The sequence below is a fragment of the Acanthopagrus latus genome, chromosome 17 (genome assembly GCF_904848185.1).
Source record: "Acanthopagrus latus isolate v.2019 chromosome 17, fAcaLat1.1, whole genome shotgun sequence".
NCBI classification, from domain to species: Eukaryota; Metazoa; Chordata; class Actinopteri; order Spariformes; family Sparidae; genus Acanthopagrus; species Acanthopagrus latus.
The window spans coordinates 26120424-26139369 of record NC_051055.1 but is presented as its reverse complement, the minus strand read 5'-3'; the positions used below and the strand labels follow the sequence as shown (position 1 = coordinate 26139369).

The 18946-nt window shown below is 41.3% G+C and overlaps 2 protein-coding genes across 5 annotated transcripts in view; both read left to right on the top strand.

Moving 5' to 3' along the window:
* sv2a (synaptic vesicle glycoprotein 2A) overlaps window positions 1-15484 on the top strand; it is a 53325-nt gene extending 37841 nt beyond the window's left edge. For all 3 annotated transcript variants that reach the window (XM_037075295.1, XM_037075296.1, XM_037075297.1), the window contains 10 exons: window positions 502-653; window positions 1723-1856; window positions 2775-2864; window positions 3571-3678; window positions 4248-4336; window positions 5788-5952; window positions 6474-6607; window positions 9389-9595; window positions 10778-10937; window positions 11502-15484. In XM_037075295.1, coding sequence (XP_036931190.1) covers window positions 502-653; window positions 1723-1856; window positions 2775-2864; window positions 3571-3678; window positions 4248-4336; window positions 5788-5952; window positions 6474-6607; window positions 9389-9595; window positions 10778-10937; window positions 11502-11685 — 1423 coding nt within the window. In that variant the 3' untranslated portion in view covers window positions 11686-15484. The remainder of the gene's footprint in view (window positions 1-501; window positions 654-1722; window positions 1857-2774; window positions 2865-3570; window positions 3679-4247; window positions 4337-5787; window positions 5953-6473; window positions 6608-9388; window positions 9596-10777; window positions 10938-11501) is intronic.
* Window positions 15485-15587: 103 nt separating this feature from the next.
* On the top strand, window positions 15588-17706 carry bola1 (bolA family member 1). 2 transcript variants are annotated; one of them, XM_037075298.1, is made up of 2 exons: window positions 15588-15719; window positions 16607-17706. In XM_037075298.1, exon 2 carries the CDS (start codon window positions 16630-16632, stop codon window positions 17080-17082), a length of 453 nt encoding a protein of 150 aa, XP_036931193.1. In that variant the 5' UTR covers window positions 15588-15719; window positions 16607-16629; the 3' UTR covers window positions 17083-17706. The 2 variants fall into 2 exon arrangements, with proteins under 2 accessions (XP_036931193.1, XP_036931194.1); XM_037075299.1 differs by lacking the exon at window positions 15588-15719 and adding an exon at window positions 15746-16140.
* The last annotated feature ends 1240 nt before the right edge of the window (window positions 17707-18946 follow it).

Here is an 18946-nt window from a genome sequence, read left to right as displayed (position 1 = left end):
AAATGGACTCATCATATCCACAACATACTGCACGCTGTTGGACTGCAGAGCTCCCATCTGATTGTGAATTGTTGTGTTGGAAACGTGCACAGAGGCCGTAAACATGGCGCTGTGGATTGCAGTCAGCTCGTTGATGGAGGCTTTCAGCACTTTAATCTTCACTCTTAACTACAAAGCTGATCAATTGTCTCTCTCACACTCTCAGGATCTTACAAACCTTTTACTTTAATGTGCTTTGTCTTTCTTCTTTGTCCTCCTGGCTCCCTTTGTTGTATTGTTTTCTTCCCATTGTGTCTTCACGTCATTTAATTTGTTTTCTTTCTCTTTTCGTTTCCATTTTAAATTACCATTGTCTTCATTCATGCTTTTGTGCTTCCTCTATTCTTTCTCCGCTCTCTCATCTCATCCACCACTTGTTTCTCCTCCACGTGGATCTTTTCTCTCGCTCTTCTTTTAATTGTATTTCCGTTTTACGTCCCCGCCTCCCTCTCCTCTCCGCAGTATCGGCGGCTCCATCCCCATCGTGTTTTCCTACTACTCTGAGTTCCTGGCCCAGGAGAAGCGAGGCGAGCATCTGAGCTGGCTCTGCATGTTCTGGATGATCGGTGGTATCTACGCCTCCGCCATGGCCTGGGCCATCATCCCACACTATGGTGAGAAAAACAAACAGATCGCTCGGTCAGGGAATCATTGTCTGAGGCAATACGTATACAAGTCACTTAGCTAAACACCCTGTCATTGTGCCATGGTTGTTTGCACGTGACGATGATGGAAAGTAAGAATATTTACACACAATCTTTTGTATTTAGGTACTTTTAACTTTAATACATTAAAAATATCATTTATTCTACAGGTACAGTTACTTTCTACTTTAACATTTGCAAAACATGTGAAAAAAACTTTTCTCCAATTTTTTAGGTAGGTAGGTAAGGTTAGGTAAGTAGGGAAAATTATATTATGTAATAAATATAGGGCTGTGATTTGGAGCCATTTTGCACAAGGAACACTTTTACAGGTAATATTTTAAAATTCTAACATACATTTTGGTGGTAATAGTTCAGTACTTTTGCTTGTAATGCAGTACTTTCACATGTAATACTGCTACTTTTCCTCGGTACTTCTTCCAACACTGCCTTTTGATGCATCACTACATGGTCAACTACAGTGCATTAGAGGCTTTTCGGCAAGTTAAGCTGTGTTTGAGTGGGTTGCAAAACAAGTGTTACCTTTATCTAATCTTGTTTATTTCGCTCCCCAGCAGCTGTCTTGAGAAGGTCAGGTCTAATCAGAGCTGATTTGATCAGAGGCGTTAGTCTCTGATAGAAAAACCGAATCCTCTCAGATGTGTGTCCGAGGAATAAAATCATAAGCAAACTGCAGCTGATGAGGGGGATCATCAAAATGTTTCTGCAGGGCCTTTTCTTCAAATGACGTTACATTAAATCAAACACTCGCTGTATAATGAGTCTCTCTGCTTATATGATCCAGCTTCACAGCCTTCATCCACTGAGGGTCTGTGATCTCAAGCAGATATGTTTTCAAGATTAGGACCTCTAATATTTTTATTATAGACATTTTTCTGGGGTGTTAGTCAAGGAAACCTGTTAGTTTTAGTCAGCCAGAGCATCACAGCATCAGTACTGGAAGCTTCTTGAGTCCTGCAGCTGCCTCTTAAAGCTCTCGTTTTCTCTGACACTTCCCCTTCTCGCTCTCCTCATTTAGGCTGGAGTTTCCAGATGGGCTCGGCCTACCAGTTCCACAGCTGGCGTGTCTTCGTGTTGGTGTGTGCCTTACCGTCTGTGGCGGCCATCTCTGCCCTCACCACCATGCCTGAGAGCCCCCGCTTCTTCCTGGAGGTCAGCCTGTCAGCTCTCGCCACACACAAACATCATTTAAATGCATGTCGACCTCCTGAATGCATAAACAGCCTTGGGGAAACCGAACACATCAGTGGGAGATGACAAAAGTGCTGCTCACACACTTTCTTTAGAATATTTTGAATCGATAAATAAAAATGTGCATATATGCATCCTGTAGTAGACCGAACAGCAAGGCTACACAAAACACTGCTGAGCTGTTATTCATATTCAGTATATTTTGAATACTGACACGCCGGAAAGTAAACGGAAAAGTTACAGATGAAGACTTTCAAGATGATTCATATTTAAGAAGGTTGTGAAAATTTGAATACCTGAAGGAATCTTTCACAGGACAGTCTGTGAATGTCTGGTGTGCTTTTTGAATAAAACATTTTGAGCTATCGTTACCGCAGCAAATCATATATTTTCATTAATTGCTTTGTTTGCTGATTGATACAAGCCACCTCTATGACAAAATACACTTCTCACAAAGATTTACAGATAGTTTAGTGTTTCGGTTTATTCTGAGACATATCTGAAGTTTGATTTTGTGTTTTGTGAATATTTTTGTTACCCCAAAAAACATTGCGACATATTTCATTTGACTGCTGTCGCATATCTGTGCACATGCATGTTTGCACAAATGTCTCATTATCCCTAACTCATTCTGAGGAGTGTATTTTAGAGGAGACATGACAATACGGTTAAGGCATCTAGCGACAATGTCCCTGGACATGGAGGGGTGGGTGTGTTGGATGGTGGTGGTGGCAAATAATGAATAACTAAATGACAGTGACTCGAGGTTTATGCCACAACCTTTCACCCTCCCTGCCGAGCTTTTTTTTTTCCAGGCGTGACAACATGAGTGCTGACTAACATGTGAACTTGTTTTGTTGCTATTCCTTCCTCCGCCAGAATGGGAAACACGACGAGGCGTGGATGATTCTGAAGCAGGTCCACGACACCAACATGAGGGCCAAGGGCTACCCAGAGCGGGTGTTCTCTGTGAGTCGCCCTCAAGAATCCTGTTGTCACTGCTGCTGTTGAATCCTGTTGTCACTGTCCTCACGCAGCGCGCCGTGTCTGCCTGCAGGCTAATGCGGTGCAGCAGGTTCTGAGCTCTGAGCTGCATAAATCTGCATATTAACGAGTTAAAACAGAATTCTCTCTAAAGCGCTGTAATCTCGTAAAGCTTCCAGCCACGAAGTTCATGTTAATAGTTAACCTAATACGGGGACAGAAATATTTTATTACCTCCTCTTACTACATTAATGAGTGCGATTAATTATCATAACGGTTTGATATATCACAGTGTTAATGGTGAGACATGAGGCAGATCAGGTGCATTAATTATATAATTCACGAGTGGGATGGTGTCTGTTTATTGTCTCAGGGGTTGTGTGTCGTTAAAAGAGAGATTATTTACTAGCTGTGATTTATACATTAATTTGAATAATAATATGTGAAGACCATCAACTTCACTGAGCATCTGTAATATTTCAAAGCAAATGTTTACAAATGAAGCAGTGATGGAAAAAAGGGTTTGATTAATTAAACATTTCATATGTTTGACACCACATAAATATCCATGGCTGTGTATTATAATAGACATTATGATTATGATTATAATGAAGGGAAACAAAACTAAATTGATCATAGTTAAAGACAGCAGATGAATCTCAGTGTTGTCTGATCGTGCTGGCGTTTCCAGGTGACCACCATCAAGACGGTGAAGCAGATGGACGAGCTGGTGGACCTGGGCGACAGCGCCGCCTGGCATCAGAAATGGAGGCTAAAGCTCACAACGCTTTTCCATCAGGTGATCAAACGTTTGGATGTGTCTTGACATCAGCTGTACGTTTAAACAAGTCAACATACTGAGGAAGTAATGACTTGTGGTTGTTAGCAAAGCTGCTTGCTTGTATAAAAATGACACTTTTTCAGAAGGAAATCTGACCTAAATACCGAAGAATTAATTTCTTAAAAACTGTGGGAGAAAGTGGGAGATAAACAAGAAAAATGTGTCACATTATAAAAGTAGTTCACATTCGACCGCAGTGTGCTTCTCCAACTTTTTTCGTCTGACAGGGAAAGTAGCCAGGTTTTTTTCTTGAGGAGAGTCAGATAAGAAGTGAGGAAAACTCAAACCATCCAAGCATCACAAACAGATAATTAAAGGAGTCTGCGTTTAATTTTGATAAGTGTCAAATAAAATTACTGAAGCTTTCGAGTCTTTGTGGATGGTGTGTATTTAGTGGCAGGATGTATTCATCTTGTGCTGCTGAGGATGTCTCGCTTTGTTTACTCTGGTGTTGATTTCTTGCAGCTGATGGAAAGAAACTTGTAGCCTGCACCACATATTAATGATAATCTCTCTGTGTCCTTCAGGTGTGGAGTAACTTCCTGACCATTTTTTCTCCCGAGTACCGTCGCACCACCTACATGATGATGGCTGTGTGGTTCTCCATGTCCTTCAGGTAACATTAGTTGAAAGAACAGTGCAACGTGGCAGGTTTTTCTGGGTCTTATTTGGACTTACAGTACACACAGTGTCAGTGAAATCCATTTATTTTCTGCGACCAAAGAGAGAACTGGCTCGTGTTGATCACAGCAGTATTTGGTTGGCGTTTGTTGGCTTAACAGCTTGCTGTCAGGTAGTTGTGTGCAATGTGAGTGTAGAGGAATTGCTCATATTCAACATTATCCGCCGGCATGACGAGGCCGGGCTGCACGTCAGCCGGCTCATATTTCCAGACGAGAAAATAATCCAAACGGCTTCTATCAAGTTTTGAACAAAAAGTAATGAGGCCAGTGGGGAAAACTAGACTTTGTATTAATGCTGCTGTTACACAGGAGCGTCTCTCTTTTGTAGGACAGAATCAAATAGAGGTAAGTAAACAACAGAGAAGCCGAAGAGACAGAAGATTAAAATAGAAGCTTTGGAAACTTACCGTGGGGGGGGGAGACATTTTCAGATTTTATATTCTTGGGTATATAACAACGAAATTTTATTTCATCATATTTCAAGCTCATCAGGTGTTGATGGAGTAAATTATATGGAAAATAACAGTCCTAGTTTCATATCTGTATGCTGAATGCGAAACAACTGCCAGCAGCTTGTTAGCTTAGCTTAGCACAATGACTCAAAACAAGGAAAATGGCTAGTGGCAGTTATTATATCTGACAAGCGACACCTCTAAAGCTCATTAACCAACATGTTGTATCTTGTTCGTTTAATCAGTACAAAAATCACAGCATAAGAATGATAATTTGCCAGACTGTTTATTAGCTGAGGTGTGTGATGGTTGTAGATATACTGAAGTGTGACACGTTTATTCACTTTATTTAGAATGTCAAATTTCAAATTGTCAACTCTTCGCACCAGTTAAACCAACCAGTTGTAATTCATTAATTGGTGACTTTTAGAGCAGATGACAGAGAAGCTGTTTCCCCCTGTTTCCAGTCTTTGTGCTAAGCTAAGCTAACGAGCAGCTAACAGTAGCTCCACTGTTAACGGACAGGTACGTGAGTGGTATCGAACTTCCCGCCTAACGAGCGTATTTACCAAAGTATCAAACTATTCCTTTATTTTCCGTACAGTTGTTTATGTGCTAAGTTACTTTCTATTATTGGAAAGATCAGAACCATAGAAAACAATGTCAACAAAAGCATATTTATTGTGTGTTACTGACATTTGCACCCAGAGTGCACAGTAGTGGATGCTTCACATGTAAGACTAGCAGTCAGACAGATTAATCATGTTACTAATACATTATGTCTGTCTCCCTGGAATATTCATGCACACAGCCTCACTGCTCATGCTCCTCGCTGATAGAGGCATCATCTCTTCTCCGTCGGTCTGTTACTGTGTCTTTATCTTTTCTTTGACAGCAGCACTCTCTCTTTTTCTCTCCTCCTCCTCGTCCAGCTACTACGGTCTGACAGTGTGGTTCCCCGACATGATCAAGTACCTGCAGAAGCAGGAGTACTCCTCGCGCACCAAGACTTTCGTCAAGGAGAAAGTGGAACACGTCACCTTTAACTTCACCCTGGAAAACCAGGTCCACCGCCAGGGAGAGTACTTCAACGACAAGTGAGTCAGCTGCATCCACTTTGTCAGGGTCGGTCTGTCCAATGAAAGCAAACTCATTTGACGATCAGGCTCCTTTTAGTTCAACAATTCAACAGTTTTCATGTTTTATCTCCAGTACTTTGTGGATGAATTTATTCATTAAGTGTCAATTATTTATGGTGAATGACAACATAAATGATGGAAATATGAACGAGGCCTCAGCAAATGTTTTATTCCGAGGATTGCTTTGATTGGATGAAAGCCCCGCAGGCTTGTTTATGTTTTACCAGCCTGTCTTTGATTTCTCCTCTGACCTTGCCTTTTCAACCTGAACTCCGCCTGTGGTTTGCGTCCATAAAATTCAAACAGTAATATGGTAATAGAATATCTGACAGCCTCATAATTTACACCCCCTTGTGATGAAAGACTCTTTGCATCTTCCTTTTGTCTCCCTCCACTCCCCACCTCCTTGTTCCATCTATTCATCCTCTCTTTCCCCCCCGTTTCTCGATTCCATCATCTCTTTATGTAATCACCCGCAGATTTATGAACCTGAAAATGAGGTCCATGGTGTTCGAGGACTCGCTGTTCGAGGAGTGTTACTTTGAGGATATCACCTCCAGCAACACCTTCTTCAAGAACTGCACCTTCATCGCCACCCTGTTTTATAACACAGGTACCAAACACACACACACTCTGACACTGTACGATTGTTAATCAAACAGGTGGGGACCTGTACACCTGAACACCACTGGATCAGCGTTGTTGCAACTCAGCTCAAAGCAAAGACGGAAACAGGAGCTCAAACACAAGTTGCAACCAAAAAAAGCCATTTCTAACAAACGAGACAAGATTATGGGCTGCGCTGTAAACATCTACTTCCAATTATCTGTGATGCATCAATGAGTGGAAGATTGGATGTGGTGCAGTGCAGAAAAATAAATCAAATGTGAGAAAATAAACAGAGGAAGAGGGTTGCTTGATTTATTCCCTCAGTAAACAGTTTCCTAATGACTTCATGGTTTCAGTCACTAGTTTCAAGTCTTCTTCGACGCAGCACGATGTTCATTTTGTGAGTTATCGTCCTATTCAGCGTGAAATAGAGGATAAAGTAAAAGATGCTTTAGGATATGGCTACCCTGTTCTCTAGAAATATGGTCACTTCAGCTCCCAAAAACCAAGATGGCGCCACCAAACTAGAGGCTTCAAAATGGGAGTCCACAATTCACTGAGTGACATCACGTTGGGTTCACACTTTGGATCATAGACACATTTTTCTACTACTTACATCAGTTTGTAGGCGATTTTCTTTGATTTGAAAATGATGTCAAGCCTGGAAAAAGTGAATAAACTCTGTTCTGAAAAAGCTTTAAATTAGATCTGGTCTTTCCCCTTCCTCTCTCTCTGTTGTCACTCTCTCTAGGCTATTTATAGTGCTTTAACGGAGATCTGTATAAATAACTTTCTTTTAAGTAGAGATGTTGGCACAGTTTCATTCTTCTTCTGTGTTTGCTGGCTACGAACGCAATCTTTATGAGGGACTGTGTGAGTTGAGTGTTATCATCGAGTATCATGACGGATGGAAGATGTTGCAGGCGCTTATATGAAGACGCCTCGTGCGATATATTATTGACAAGGCAGCCGTGGATGCAGTATTTTCCTGCCATCCCTCTCCTGATCAGCCAAGTCAGCTTCGAATGTTTGTGAAAATGTCCCAATTACTTTTCCCCCCCCTCTCTCTCGCTCTCTCTCCGCTGACTGACTGACTGGCTCTTCACCAAATGCAGCATAGCACAAGAACTGCAACGTCTCCTAGCAACCCGCGACTGAATCATCCATTATTTCAGCTTTAAAATTGCGGCGCTGTCCTCTCATCTCAAACTGTATGATTGATTTTCTGCTCCGAAGTGACACGGGAGAAGTGTCACATGCAGAGAGCCCATGTATCTTCGTACATTTAGAAAAATGGACACTGTCGGCTGTAGACGGAGCAGCTGTGTCCACACATACAAACACTTGCACACAATAGACACATCAGCCGGGCGTCCCGCTCGCTTTGTTGGCTGTTTGCAGTCTTAACACACGTCATGCAGTCGCTCACAGCTGCTATCAGTGGCAGCCAGTAGTTCCTCATTAGAATGGGATTATGAAACTTGTTTGCTTATTAATGTTTAATCTGCTCTTTGGGCTCCCAGTTCAGAATTTAAGGCTTTGTGATAGTTGCCATAGTGTTCGTTATTATCACAATGCGGCGCGATGGGAACAAACCAAATGGAAAAATTGCAGCTGGGCTGGACGAAAAAAGGGCTATTCTTTATAGTTCATCCGCAAAATGTCAGTGATTGGGAAGATGACATTCATATTAACATAAAATTAAATGCCTGTGGGATCTGAAATTGGTTGAAATGCATCTCATGAGGGTTTTTAAACCTTCGCAACATACAACACCCTCTGTCTTTAGCTGCTCGATTCAGATAAGAAAACACTTCTCATACACGAAAAACTCTTTTATGAATGGAAGAGGACAAAAGAAGGAATACAGAGCAAACAGTACAGTTAGTGGAACAGAGCTTCGGGCAAAATATACGCATATTTAAATATTAAAGAGTACAAAAAAAACGTTCACATAAAAAGCAGATAGCATTTTGTTCAGGAGAAAACTGGACTCACTTGTAGATACATGACAGATACAGCAGATGGATGCAGTATTTGAGCTGTTAGAGTAACTTTTGCTGAATGCTGGATAGGGGATCCAGTCATCAGCCTGGCCAATAATCAGGTGACCCATAATGTGCATATATACATATAAACACCATGGTTTTCACATGCCACTGTTGGAGTTTGAAGTTGGAAGTAATGGACCTGATATCACTTGCCTGGAGTAGCAGATGACAGTGGATCACAGCGGAGGCTTAGTGATTCTCACTGTGACCGCGTGGGTTTACTCCAGGTGCTCCGAATCTTAACAAATATATGGTGATTTGATACAAATTGTTTCCCTTGTCAAAGTTTAATGACGGTAATGCCACACATATATTTAGCAAAAGCATTCATCAATAGGAAAAGTCATTTTATGTGTCACAAAAAAGGGAGATGTCATGTTTTGTTTCCTTGAATGAAATAATAATCTGTTGTCAGGTGGTAACTCTCTCCACACATGTCGTCTTCCATTCATTCTGATCCAGTCTTCCTTTTGCTTTCATGATGTTAAGCTCTTGGTAACCAAACTTCGCTGCGGGTGTTCCACATTCAAATCCTTCACTTTTAGGGATTAAACTTGCAATTATAGGTGCGAAAGTGCCTTGTGCAACATTAATACCAGATTACTCACAACCATCTGCATCTTTCCCTCAATTCTGCCAACAAACTCACTGTGCTAATCAACTTCTTCAACCCTACTCCGTCTCTGTCTCCCCCTCTCTCACCATCCTTCCTTCCCTCCCTTCCTTCGCTCCAGACCTCTTCAAGTATAGGTTGGTCAACTGCAAGCTCATCAACAGCACGTTCCTGCACAACAAAGAGGGCTGCCTGCTCAGTGACGTCAGCGACGACAACAATGCCTACATGGTCTACTTCGTCAGTTTCCTGGGCACCTTGGCCGTGTTGCCGGGCAACATCGTCTCGGCGCTGCTAATGGACAAGATCGGACGGCTGAGGATGCTAGGTAACATGAGCGATGGGCCACATCACTCACCACCAGGTGTATTGAAGGATGAGAAATAAATTTGCAATTAAAAGATAGCCTGAAGCACTCACATCTACCTTACAATCTGTGGACTTGTTCAAGGGGCTGGTAGAAGAGAGAAATTGTACAGATGTTCGGGTTAGAGTTATGTTCCCCCTCAAATGTCCTCCTCATAGCAGAGTTTGACAGTATAGTCGTTCACACATTTTTCACAGATATGAATCGGTTTGTCTGATATTGACGTGCTGGTGTTGGACCTTCAACATCATAATTAAAGTTGTTCCCCGACCGTCATTGCAGCTGACCGATCATGTAATCATGACTGTCATAGCTGTCACAGCAGTTCAAGTTTCTCCTGTTCCTGAGATGTCACGATTAATTCAGGACCATCTACTCAAATAATAGAGTGTCAGAGTGTGTTGTTGAAGGTTTAAGCAACGAAAATACTTTCAGTTAAGTTCAGTGAAGGAAAAGATGATACCAACATCACTTGTAGGTATTCCAGAAACGACACTAACACGGCAATATCAGATTATGTGGTATGAATCAGAGTGCTTCTACCTGCAGTAGCCCGTTTACTTTTGGAGTTTAATTTATGGACTTTATTGAAGTCGGTCTGCAGAGCAAGTTTGATAAAAATGCAAATCTCCCGGTGAGACCTGAAGATTAATGAATGGTAATCTTCTTAGAGGAACTTTATTAAAAATAAATAAAAGCCAGTAATGCCTTCTTTGGACACAGAGGCGAGGTCAGCCCACATTTAAAGTCCACTCGGAAATTTCATTGTATCATGATCAATGATTAATGATTCAGGCATATATGATAAAACAATGATCGAGGACTACAAAAAAACATCTACAATTCTATTTAATAGCCTCAACAAATCCTTGTCATTGATCTTTGTCATTGTCATTGATGTGCACCGCAAGAGATTTATTTAGTTTTGTCCACATGTTGTTTCATTTGAACAACAGCCAAACGATTTGGACAGAGTGCTGATGAGACCGTGTGCTGTTGAGGCTAATTACATTACAGTTTGAAGTGACAGGCCAATGCTAATTTTCAGTTGGCACAAGCAGGATTTCCTTTATTTCTTCATACGTCACTCGCTTTTCTTTCATGTCTCTTTTTCCCCCCCCCATTCCCTTTGTCTCTCTCCAGCGGGCTCCAGTGTGATCTCCTGCATCAGCTGTTTCTTCCTGTCCTTTGGCAACAGCGAATCGGCCATGATTGCTCTGCTCTGCCTGTTCGGGGGAATCAGCATCGCTTCCTGGAACGCATTGGATGTGCTGACCGTCGAGCTCTACCCATCCGACAAGAGGTAGGCGATTTAAGGCATGCCCTGAAATCTCCTTGACACAGTGAAGCTGCGTCCAGTGGTGCTGAATGACGTGTTGCATGACGTCACAAGAGTTGCCCTGCCTTGATTGGCCGGCTCGCAGGGATGGATGACATTGTGGGGTGAAATCATTGGTAGTGCCATTGATGTAAGACATTTAGCTGCCTTGTTGCCACCTAATGGCTTTAGTAAGATGTGCTCTGAGCTGAGTATGCAAATACTGTGTTGATTAATTAATTGAAATGCAGCCTAACAGAATGTGATTATTTGTGTGGAGCATAAGTCAGACGTTTTACCACAGCACAAACATGTCTCTTTTGTGTTGCCGCTGTAAGAGCGGCTTTTGAGTTTTCATTTTAGAGGGTGTTGCTCCACCTTGTGGTCATATGACGTCCCTGCAGCCTTTACAAATACGATGCTAAATGCAGAGTATGTTTAGAGACTTGCCTTGACATTTCATCTCAGAGAGAAAATGGAAGTTTTACGAAATAAAGTGAAAGATGACTCTTCTGCTTGTTGACTGACTTTGTACTCTTTGTCTTTCAGGACCACGGCGTTCGGCTTCCTCAACGCCCTCTGTAAATTAGCGGCTGTGTTAGGAATAAGCATCTTCACCTCGTTCGTCGGCATCACCAAGGCGGTGCCCATCCTCTTTGCCTCGGGGGCGCTGGCGGCGGGCAGTTTTCTGGCCCTCAAACTACCAGAGACGCGGGGGCAGGTGCTGCAATAGTGTGGCGCCAAACAACTTTCCGGACGGGGGGGAAGAAGAGTTTTCGCCACACTGTGAATGAACAGCTCAAGAGCCCTCCAAACCCTACCCTCTAACCCCTCCCTCATTAGGATAGTTTAGGTTTGTGCACGTACTGACAAGACAACACGGAAGAGTGGCACAAATTTGCTGTAAATATTTGGGATTGGTGATCATTCGATAGGTTCCCCTCCACGATAGTAACACTGCGACATGCCAGAACAGACTGAGACAAAATTGTTGACGATTGCTCGGAAATAGTGCAGCAACACGAGGCAAGCATAATATTCACGTGTTCAGTGAAAGCATGACATTTCATTCTGACTATAATAACACATTTGAATTTGGTCGTCCATACATAAGCACATACGCCCAGGGTTGGAGGTCAGGGGATGGGGGCTCTTGATAACGAGCCATGCAAATAGACTCATAGAAATGACCACTAGCCATCGTTGCAGAGTTCTCTGTAGTCACCTTCATTCTTCTGAGCAAATTCAACTCACCCGTCAAGTCTTGAGTACTTTGCCCTTGTCGGAGATAGAATCAAAAATGCGACATTTATGCCTTGATTTGAAGCATTTTTGACCTTGTGGGGTAAAAACCAAGACCCTCTTGGCTTCTCTCCTGTCCTCATTCTTTATCTCCCGAGGTCTTGTGTTGGTGTACAGACTAACTGCCATTTTTATAGATTATAGGACATTCCAGGTTTGCTTTTGTTGTTGTTAGAACGTGATAAAGGAGATCAGTCGAGCCCTTTTCTCCCTTTAAAAAAAACATTGTTTCCGATCACCTCTGAAAAAGTCACGAGACCATTGAAAATCACAAATGCCATCTAATCGCAAAAGATGACGCTGTTTTGTTGAAATGTACATTTTGAGCACAACCATTTACCGGTGTGAAAGAGCCCGAACATTTTCTTGACTTGATGAAAATGTTGGAAATCTCGCACTCAATCACTCATTTTCAATCATGCTGTGTATCCCTTTGTAAGAAATGCCTTTTTAGTACCTCTCCTACCAGACTTACAGTATGTTCGTCTCTTATAAATTCGTCCCGGAGGGTGTTATGCATGTCACAAAGTATGTATGTACATTTATGAAAACTGAGAGTACAACATTTGAGACGCGTTTGAGACGCATTTGTGGACATCGATTACTCTGGCTTAAAGTCACCGTGATATTACAACAACAGAGAGAGTGCTTTTAATACCCTGAAGGTTGATGAACCTCACCACACTCTTTTTAGAGCACACTCCACAGGATCGACTTATCTTCATCGACTTAAATCATACTTACATGCGAAAGAAAAGCAGGTAGTCAAAAAGAAAAAAAAAAGAAAAATGTACACAAAAAGCCTACACGTTTTAGTTTTGATGGTTTCAGTGCAGGCACAAACTGTGTTAAGTGTGTAAGAGGTGACAGATAAACCTATAATCTACTTATTTGTGTGAACTGAATGTTTATATTAATGTGGGCGTGCTTCTTAGTGCAATATTGAACCTCTGTGCAATATTGAGATTAATTATTTCTTTTTTTTTTCTCTTTCTTTTTTTTAATTGTCTTTCACCATTTCACATTTGGCAAACACTCTTCTGAGATGTGAGAGGTTGTTGGGTAGCTGTCTTATGTTGATAACTGGACATGGTGTGATTACATAGTGGACCTGATTTTTATTTATTTGTTTTGCGCTCGGATAAAGACAGCCTAAAGTGTTTAGCATCGATGTTGTTGGAAAATACTAGATTACAGTGAAGTTGTTCTGTTTTAACTTTTCATAATTTGGGGCGTGTGTGACGCTGAGGCACATAACATGTGAGGACTGATTGCAGTTTAAAAAAGATTATTCTGCGAATACATATGAGCGAATGGACTGGGAGTGCACTGGGACCTTGTGTTTACTTGTGCTTTATTACACAGATGTAGCTAGATATAACATGAGCTTCACCGTAGAGAACTCACTGCCAAGGGCTGATTGTCATAAAACCCCACATTGGTAACAGCACACAGAGTGTCGGCGAAAGAATTACGGCCACATTCCCCCTGATCCCGAGAAGCAAGGGTGATATGTTCACAATTGCATGGTCAAAGAAAAACAATAATTAACATGTCGGATTAACAGAAAAAAAAAAAAGAAACGTTTTCGTCCAAACTGCCATTTTGTAGGATAGCAGCCATACGTAGAGTCAAAGACAGTTGAATAAATAGACAACCCATTGCACTAAATGTACACTGTCGTACATGCACAATTGTGAATGCCTTGAGTTCTTCAAGAGAAATTCTGACGCAGCCTTGCTAGAGATTTAACGAAGACCAAGGATTAGCAAGAGCACAAAGACCAAAACCTACCAAATGAGAAGATTGTGAACACGAGTGCAGTTGTGAACATACGTGCTTGGAGCTTTGATGACCTGCCCCTCACATTTCCCCTCCCACCGTCTCACACCGACTCCAAATTTGACATCTGACCCACGATCTATGAGTGTGCCATCTCTCATTAATTATTGCCAAATATTTTGTATGGCCTGAGTTTACACATTACACCATCGATTCTCTGTTATAGATATGAATATATGTAAATAAAAGTACTTATAATGTATCTAATGAGATAGTTCTTCAAACCTTTTGACCCCTGGAAATTTGCAGTCAGTCATTGTAGGTTTTCAGCCATCGATCGTGTGAAACAAGAGCGACTTGACATTTTATGTCGATGAAGACTTTTCACAACTCACCTGAGAACTTGTCTTTAAGAGCACAGGTGTTCCTGTTTAAAACACTGCAACAAAATGATGGCCTCAGAAGCCAAAATGGCCAGCAAGTCAGAAAAAAAAGCTAAATTTGCCCAGATTCTCTCTTAAAAGCACATTGATAGTATATAAATGCACATTAACTGTACAAATATAAAAGCTACGCGTCAGCAGTCCTATTCTCTGTATGTTGTCCTGTATCACCCATGAAATTAAGAACAACGATGTCAAGATAACTGTTGTATTTGTCCAACATGGAAGGCTGTTAAAGCGCTAACCTTTCTCAGTGACTCAGTTCAGGCTACGTCCAAGTCAGAAGTGTCTCACGTAGATACATATCTTAGCTTATGTTACAGGGTTTTTTTGTATAAACAAGTTGCCTGAGCAACAGTCAATCGTGAGTGCAAAAAGTTAACAAAGCAATAAGTGTTTGGGTATTTGTCTCTTATTCTCTTCTCTGAAGCTATTGGGAATTGGAGCACATTACTATATGCTGGCCATGTCCACTAAAAATGCTGAGTGTTGGCTTAATAATGACACTGGACTTTTAACAGCTGACATTCGTGTGTACTCTCTAAAACAACCCTAAGTCTTGAAGCTTTTGTCAATAAGATTGCATTGCCATTAATTAAATGTAACAAAGAATTTATCACCTTTGTCATTGTACTGTGCCGTAGAAACCGTAGTTGATCGTTTGTAAGTATAGCAAATGTTTGTGGAACCATGAATAGAAAACAAAAGTTATTTAAAAAAAGAGAGAAAAAAAAGAAGTGTAAATGAACAATGATGTATGTTGTCTTTGATTTTGTGTATTTTGTAAATGAGAATGAAATATAAGTAAATACATCAATGTTAAATACCGGTTATGAATCATAGTTAGCCTAAATGTGACAACATCAGTTCTGTTTAAAAGGTGTGTGAGATTTTTTCTTATATTTTCTCATTGTTGATTTTTGATCGGGTTTGCGCCTAACTGACCCTCTGGAATCACAATGGATAACAAAGAACCATGACGAATAAACAAGTGGAAAAAAAAAAATACGAAAAGTCACTTTTTGTCATTTATTTCTATCTATAAATATTGTTCCACGTTTATAAAGAACAGGAGAGTCATAAGTTAAAAGATACACAGGTTAAAAGCCTGTCAGGTGTCAGGGATGCTGCGACAGGACTACAAAATAAAGTCCAAAAACTACAATACCCATGCTGTGCTAGCACTTCCGGTGAGCTTTGCGTAACGGTAGCAGGGACGTAAGTCGACTTCACTCGCAAGGTGAGGAGCTAGTTAGCTAAAATCCACTGAACTCATTAGTCTGACTACCTGTTATTAAACAGAGACAAGTGTTTTATCTTAGCTTTTAGTTTTTCTGTGTAGATACTCTGTTAAATCGTCTGTTTTTTTACGCACTGAGTGACGTTTATTGTGAAAGCTAACCGCTAATGCTAGCAAAAGTGTACAGATTTACATGGAGAGTTAGCTGAAGTTTAGCTTAAATGTTGGGTTAGCTATCATAGCGAACAACAACACCGCCACTGTAAAGGCATTATCATGAGTGGACTTCAACAACTTGCATGCAGCTGTACTTGTTACTTAAAACGCGATATCTGATATTTATTTTAATGGACAACAGTTTAGGCTATTTGACGTTAGCATCTCCTAGGATCTGCTCCAGCTGGGGCTAGTTAGCTAAGAGGTAAAATACCCATGCGTATGGCAGCTTAACGTTACAGCTCTAATGTATTTAATAACTTCATTGGCTTTGCGGTTGCATCAAAATCCTTCCACGGTCCCATCTGTCCCCATCATCCACTTATCTAAACACTGTTGGTGTCTGACCTGGCATATTGGTGTCAAGCATCCCTACCTGTGCTCTAACTTGCTGACATCATGACATGAAAACTAAGCTGTCATACTAACTGTAAATTGGGATAGGGAGAGAATACCTCAAAACTTCTCTTATTCAAAAGCCAAGTTGTACTCAGCTAATATAAGGAATCAAACCAGCTGTTAACTGCTGCTGTTGTGCAACATTTTAGTCCTTGGAGGCTGTGTTAAAACACCTCAGAGCTTGTTATTCAATATGAATGCTGACCAGATCATGATGTCTTGCAGCATTAAGTACCATGTCACTTGTATTTGTACCCCTCTGACTTTCCTAGGTGGTCTCCTGCCACAGCCTCTGATGCTTCCCAGAGTCCTCCGCAGTGCTCGGCCCATCTCTACCAGTCTTGCCTTAAGCCGGCCTCTGGGCCACTTCAGACCACACATGGACCCAGACCCGAGCCGGCCCGTTGAGAGGGCTATCAGAGCCAAACTGACCGACTCACTTAAGCCGGACCACTTGGAGGTCCACAATGAAAGCCACATGCATGCCGTGCCCCCCGGCTCTGAATCCCATTTCCGTGTCCTGGTTGTCAGCTCCCTGTTTGACGGTCTGCCGTTGATAAAGCGCCATCGCCTGGTTAATGAGGCTCTGAAGGAGGAGTTGAGTAGCTGTGTTCATGCGCTGGCCATCCAGGCCAAGACTCCTGAGCAGTGGGGGAGCAACCCCACCCTGGTTAAGAGTCCGCCCTGCATGGGAGGCTCTAAAGGAGATCACACGGTGGAGGAGAAACTGAAGGCCGGGCGAGAGTGAAGTGTTGGACCATGAAGCAGTTGTGCTTCTTCTGTTGGACTGAACTGTGAACAATGCAGGTGAATTCTGGAGAGTAATGTTTCCTGTGTGATTCTACATAGCTCCGGTGGAGCTATTTAGATTTTTATTTATGCATTCTTGGTTTAATAAATCATTAATTGTAAACATTTAATGAGCATTGTGTTTGAGAGGTACATTTTGTGCAGTTACACAGATATTATAATATCCTTTTCAGGACAGGTGGTTGCAGGTATTTTGCACTGGTGCCACTTCGCTGTTCAGTGAATACAGTACAGAAGAAAAACTGCAATCCCATCAGCTAAAGTAAGAACTTTTGATATCAATGCTCATAGCTCCAAGTCTCAGTAATTTCAGATTGGTGGAGTCAATTGAGATTTTATTGTCCGTAAAGCTCATGCCTCATGCTCATAGTATTAACTCCAGGGTTTGTACAAAGCTGTTAAAGATTGTGAAAATCTTAGCTAGGACTGTTTAATTTTCAAGTTAAGGAACATGCTTAAATTCTTAAGAATTCCAGATTTTTTTTTTTTACATTATCTGGTGTTTCATCTACACAATCACTCATGAAAAAACAAAAATCTTTCAATAATTTAAAAGAAACAATCCCATTGTCATATGCGTTTGTCGTCTCTTCGTTCTGAAATGTGCAACGATTAAATAATCTAAATGAAAACACTCTGATCCATCATCCATCTGTAAGGTCCAAACATTCACTTAACATCATTATGCTGATACCGAACAGTGTTTTAAGTTAAGCTTCATGTCAAAATTGATTTTCAGTGATATTTGACAGTGACATCTAATGTAATTGATAAGAAACGTCTGCGTTGGAGAGGATAAAGTCAGTTCCCGTGGCTGAACACACGAGGGCAGCATGTGCACAGATTACACCTCAAACTGAGCTCAGATGTGTTCACTATTCTCCAACATCAAGTTTCCAGTCAGTTTTTATTTTTTCCTCATGATTACAAATGCAATCTTTCCAAAAACATATGGATGATAGAAAAAAAATCTTAATTAATTGGTAAATCTTGGGATTCATTTGTATTAAATCGAAGCAGCCAATATATTTAATCAAATCAAAAATCTAAACGTAAATCCAATACCTTATGTTTTAATTAAAAACACAGAGGACACAAAAAGAGGTGTAACAGTAGAGTCTGTTATCAACTGTAACACAAAATCTTTGGTACAGCTGTCCTGTGGTTCTGTCAACGCTCAATTATGGTCATTAGATGATTGTAATTTCAGCTTTTTAGTTGAGCGAACTAGAGGACAAAAGTACAAACTGTCCAGTAGTTTGCGCCTGTTCTCAGAGTGACGCACTCTTTACTGTGTGTACATGTACGTGTATGTGGGTGGGCGTGTGTCTATTTTTGTCTTGGGGTTGTATGTGTCACTGTGAAGGTCTTCTTGCCCTACCCTCAACCCTGATGACGGCCAAAAATCACTCCTCAAGTCTGTGAGAGTGATAAGACAACACGTATACATCAAAACTGTACGTGGGAGTCTTCACAAACAATGATCCTTTACCCCAATTATCATTCATCTGCCAGACGAATCTGCTCCAGATATTTATTTATTTGATTTTTTTTTTGTGAGACATGTCCAGATTTGATGCAACAAACCAAAACGCACACCACAGAGCCGCAGCAAAACTTTTTAATGTTGTGCTGCAGAGCTATTCAGAGTTATTGTTAGCTCATAAAGACAGGCCTTCAGCGGGGAGTGGTGTCAGCTCAAGGTAATGCGTTTCGTCGTCTACAACTATCCTCCGCCTGGAACTGACAGCTTGTCAGGCCTCACAAAAGGCCCCGGTGAGGAGGGTGAACAACTGGTGTCA

What these genes read in the sequence shown, in the direction of transcription:
- bola1 (XM_037075298.1), top strand. Translation starts at nt 16,630, where the DNA reads ATGCTTCCCAGAGTCCTCCGCAGTGCTCGGCCCATCTCTACCAGTCTT.